The 5288-nt window shown below is 43.8% G+C and overlaps 1 protein-coding gene and 1 pseudogene across 1 annotated transcript in view; both read left to right on the top strand.

Moving 5' to 3' along the window:
- Nucleotides 1-5288, top strand: part of M1ap (meiosis 1 associated protein) — a 79433-nt gene that overhangs the window by 12993 nt on the left and 61152 nt on the right. Inside the window, exon 2 of the mRNA XM_028762418.1 lies at nucleotides 2092-2277. Coding sequence (XP_028618251.1) covers nucleotides 2092-2277 — 186 coding nt within the window. The remainder of the gene's footprint in view (nucleotides 1-2091; nucleotides 2278-5288) is intronic.
- Nucleotides 4410-5288, top strand: part of LOC114616875 — a 1643-nt pseudogene continuing 764 nt past the window's right edge.

The following is a 5288-nucleotide window of genomic DNA, read 5'->3' as shown; positions in this document are numbered from 1 at the left end:
ACACACACACACACACACACACACACACACACACACACACACACACAGCAGAGGATTGCTTTGTGTGGCCTCAGTGGGAGAGGATGTGCCTAATCCTGTAGAGACTGGATGCCCCAGGGAAGGCAGATGTCAGGGATGGGATGAGTGGGAAGAACTCTGGGAGGAGGGGAGGGGGCAACATTTGGGATATAAATAAATAAAATAATTTTTTTAAAAAAAACCTTAAACCTGATCCACAAGCAGAGTGAGACTGGGTCTAGCATGGTCTTTTGAAACCTCAGCGCCCACACTCAGTGACACACTTCCTCCAAAAAGGTCACACCCCCCTAAGCCTTCTAATCCTACCAAACAGTTCCACTCCCTGGTGACTAAACATGCAAATATATGAACCTCCAGGGGCCATTCTTGTTCAAACCACCATAGGTAGGAAGGCTCTTTTTATTCTAAAGCAGGATTCTTTCCCCTGCCTTACCTAATATTGATGATTGGAATTCCTTCAAATAGTGTCTCAAATCTTCAGCACAACATTCTTTTTTGTTGTTGTTGTTTTGTTTTTGGTTTTGGTTTTTGCTTTGTTTTGTTTTGTTTTTTTGAGACAGGGATTCTCTGTATAGCCCGGGCTGTCCTGGAATTCACTCTGTAGACCAGGCTGGCCTTGAACTCAGAAATCCACCTGCCTCTGCCTCCCAAGTGCTGGGATTAAAGGCGTGCACCACTACCACCCAGCACAACATTCTTTTTAATTCATACATCTTTAGAAGTATCATTGAACTGAATCATATTAAATTACATTCCTTCCTACGAACCACTCTTTATAAAGGATGGTGAGGAGAACCATGAGGTCACTTCACTTGTCCAGGGTTTACTTGTTGACTCCTTAAATTAAGCGAGATTCTCTTCTTCACTGAAATGCCCTTAAGGAATGGATTCAATAGATCCTTATCAATTGTGAAATGAGAGACCACAGTTTTTGTTGTTGTTTGACAGATTCTCAATATATAGCCCCAAATACGTTGAACTCTAATAAAAGCCTGAACTTTCAATCATCCGGCCTCAGCTTCTTGAATGCTGCAATACCAAGCCAGGGAAACATCATTCTCAAACAGAGAAGCTCTTAGTGACTGACTAAGAAACCCAGATAGTATCTAAAGTTAGCCCTCTTAGAATTTCCAATTTGCAGATTACGCAGAGTAAAACTGTAGTCATGGGCTGGACACATAGTTCACCAGTTAAGAGCACTTGTTGCTCTTGCAGAGAACCCAGATTTGGTTCTGAGCACCCACATAATGACTCACAACCTTGAATCCAGGAGATCTGGTGCTCTCTTTCAGCCTCTGAAGGCACCAGACATACACATGGTGCACATTTTGGGTTCAAAACACTCATGCACCTAAAATAAAAATAAACACACAAACACACAAAATAGTTGCAAAGACCTTTCACTGAACAAGTAAATGAATTAAAGCATTTCCTTCTCTATTTCTGATAAATCCACATCATCTAAGATTTTTAGCTGCATTTTTTTCCTTCTGATTTAGAGAAATTTTAGTGCAATACTTAGAACATGATTGACATTCTCTATGTGTTGGTCAGACTTATAGGGTTTTAGGAACGGAAGGAACTCCTAAGGAGTTAATGATGAAATAAAACTGCCAATTAATCAAAGCCTGGGTGTTTGGTAGTTTGGTATCTATCGATATTATAAACATCATGACCAAAATCATTTTGGGGAGAAGGGGATTTATTTGGCTTACATATCCAAATCAGTCTGTGACTGAGGGAAATCAGGGCAGAATTCAAGCAGGAGGAGGAACCTCTGAGAAAAGATCCTTACTGGCTTGCTCTTCACTGCTTGCTCAGCCTGATTTCTTATACAACTCAGAACCACCAAACCAGGGTTGACCCTCCTACACCAATCATTAATTAAGAAAATGTCCCCACAGACAAACTAGCAGACCAATCTAATGGAGGCAATTCCTTGATTGACATTTCTTTTTCCCAGGTGACTCTAGTCTGTGTCAGTTTGACAGAAGCTAACCAGCATATTGGGTTCCTAAAGATTTGTGTCTTTGATTTCTTTTCTCTCTGCAGCAAGTGAGAGGGAACTTCATTAGGCTGCAGGCCTGCATCTCAGAGCTTCGCATGTTAGAGATAGAAGGTTGTCACAGACCACATCACACCTCACTACCACTGGCAGTAGAGGATGGGCTCCAGCAGTTCAAACAGTATAGCAATCATTTGGCCACAAATGCTGCTCAGCCCTGTACTTCCCTGGAGGTAAGAGACACTGCGTTTTACGACATGAAGCCATTTTCCCATTCCCACCTATGCAATGTTATTATCCTTATTGTTCTGTTTTATATACATTGAATATCATTTTCAAGATGAGATGTTCAGCTACTGTAGCGGTATATTTCCCCTGATATATTAAACTATTTTGGGAGAATTTTGGGAGGAGCTAATGTGGGAGGAGAAGGAAGAGAAGGAGCTAAGAGAAAGGAGGAAGAGAGAGAGGGGAAAATGGCAGCAGATATACACTTGTCTCCAGCAGTCTAAGGTAGTTGTAATATCTAGGTTAGGTATTGGGTAACACTGCTAATTGTGTGAGCATCTTGTTAATTGAGCATTACCAAACATATAAAGCCTTGGGATAATCTTTAAACATTAGAGTCTCATTTCTACCGGGTACCACATGGATGGCGGGATGGTCTGGGCTCAGCCCAGCCTTGTGAAGACAGCATGGAAGATTGGTGGAGCATCTCCCACACTGGCATCTTGTGGGTGCCAGGGCCATTGTTTCTGGCTGGCCATTTCTAGCTGTGGTGAGTCCGTGGCCTCTGGCCGCTTCCAGCTGTGGAGCGCTTGGCTTCAGGCCGTGGAGCATGGCAGCCTGAGCTAGGCAGAGCCACCGCCTAGATGGTCGGCCCAAGCAGCCCCATTTATTAAATATTAATTGTTACAAGCTACCTGCTACTACAGTAAACTACATTATTTCCCTGTCCCATGACCCTTTTGTTTGGTTTGGTTTGGTTTGGGTTGGGTTGGGTTGGGTTGGGTTTTTGTTGGGTTGGGTTTTTGTTTTGTTTTGTTTTGTTTTGTTTTGTTTTGTTTTGTTTTGTTTTTCGAGACAGGGTTTCTCTGTGTAGTCCTGGCTGTCCTGGAACTCACTCTGTAGTCCAAGCTGGCCTCAAACTCAGAAATCCGCCTGTCTCTGCCTCCCAAGTGCTGGGATTAAAGGCGTGCACCACCACTGCCCGGCGACCCTTTTTTCTCCTCAATACTTTGTCTTTTTTTTTTCTTGGTGTGTGCATGCGTGCATGCAAGTATGTGTGTCTCAGATACCCTGGACCTGGAGTTACATGCAGTTGTAAGTTTCACAATCAAGAGCTGAGAACTGAATTTCAATCCTCTGAAAGAACACCAAATGTATTTGTTTTTTTTTTAATTTTTACTTTGTTTTCAACTATATGTGTGTGACTGGTTGTGAGTATGTGTGTGCAGGTGCCTGCAGAGACTAGAGGCACTGGATCCCCTGGAGCTGGGGTTATAGGCAATAATGGACTGCCCGCTATGGGTTCTGGGAACTAAACTCAGGTCCGCAGGAAAAGCAGTACATGCTCAGAATCACAGAGCCATCTCTCCTGTTCCAACAAGTGCTCTTAACTACTGCCACCATGTCCTCAGTGTCGCCTACTCAGCTCTTAAAATGCAGGAGGGCATCAAAAGAAACTGGAAAACAGGGACCAAAGTGAACTATAAGGAAAAACTGAAATAAAAATGAAATGTGAATACAGCTGCCCAAGATATTTGGAATTTGCAAGGTGAATGTTCAATTTCCTAAATTGGCTCTGTTTTACATCTGTCTGGGTACCCTTAAAGCCAGTCAGGGAGGTTCACACCTGTAGTCTCAGCACATAGGAGGGTGAGGCAGGACTAAACCAGCCCAGCTACTTAGTTAGTTCCAGGCCAGGCTAGATTACAGAGTCAAATCTTAGCTCAAAAAAAAAAAAAAGCTCAAAATAAAGAAAAAAAATTGAAATTTTCCTCAATCAAATTTTTACTCAAATTTATTAAATTTTCTTTGGGATTAGCGAATGTCAAAGTTGATATTCCGGTGCCAGGCTGAGACAAAATATAAACAATATATAAATAAAATATAAATAAGTTATGGGTGGATACTCCACAGGTACATGCCTGAGTATGAGTTAAAATAATCTCAGCAGTCTCACAGCACAGGCCCACAGTAGCACAGCCGCTCTGAGGTCAGTGTAGACCTCGGCTAGTTTCCCACTCACCCATTGATGGACACTTAGGTAGCTTCCACCTTTTGGCTATTGTGAATAATGCTGCTATGATCATGAGTGTGCACATGCCTCTTTGAGACCCTGCTTTCAGTCTTTCTAGTAGATATGGAGGAGCATGGAGTGACCCAAACTGAACACATGGCTACCACAGAAGCCCATGCAGTGGCCCAGCAAGTGTAGCAGGTCCATGTAGCCACTTACACTGAGCACTGTATGCTAAGTGCTGATGAAGACTCCCCTTCCTCCCCTGAGGATACTTCTTTTGGTAACTCGGACATATTCAACTCCACAGCAGCTAATGAGGTAACTGCCCATCTGGCTGCTGCAGGTCCTGTGGGAATGGCTGCTGCTGCTGCTGCTGTGGCAACAGGGAAGAATCGGAAATGGCCTCATGTGTTTGAATCTAATCTATTCAAAAGAGACAGCAGACACGTTTGCTTCGGAACCTCAGAGCCACGTTAGATGAGTACACGACACAAATGGGACTGCAAGTGATTGTTCTCTGCATCTCGCCCTCCAAACCCAACCCCGTCTTTAAGGTGTTTGGCGAAGCACCTTTGAAGAACATGGTGCAAAAGTACAAGAGCATGATCCTGGAAGACCTGGAGTCTGCTCTGGCAGAACACACCCCTGCGCCACAGGAGGTTAATTCAGAACTGCCACCTCTCACCGTTGATGGGATTCCAGTCTGTGGACAAAATGACCCAGGCTCAGCTTTGGGCATTTATCCCAGAGATGCTCAAGTATTCCACAGGTCGGGGAAAACCAGGCTGGGGGAAAGAAAGCTGCAAGCCTATCTGGTGGCCAGAAGACATCCCATGGGCCAGTGTCCACAGTGACATCTGCACAGAAGGGCAAAAACAAAAGGTTTCATGGACCCAGGTATTACACATAGTTAAAAATTGTTATAAGCGGGCTGGAGAGATGGCTCAGTGGTTAAGAGCATTGACTGCTCTTCCAGAAGTCCTGACATGGTGGCTCACA

The sequence above is a fragment of the Grammomys surdaster genome, unplaced genomic scaffold, assembly GCF_004785775.1.
Source record: "Grammomys surdaster isolate TR1022 unplaced genomic scaffold, NIH_TR_1.0 133, whole genome shotgun sequence".
NCBI lineage: Eukaryota > Metazoa > Chordata > Mammalia > Rodentia > Muridae > Grammomys > Grammomys surdaster.
This window is presented reverse-complemented; position numbering and strand designations above follow the sequence as displayed.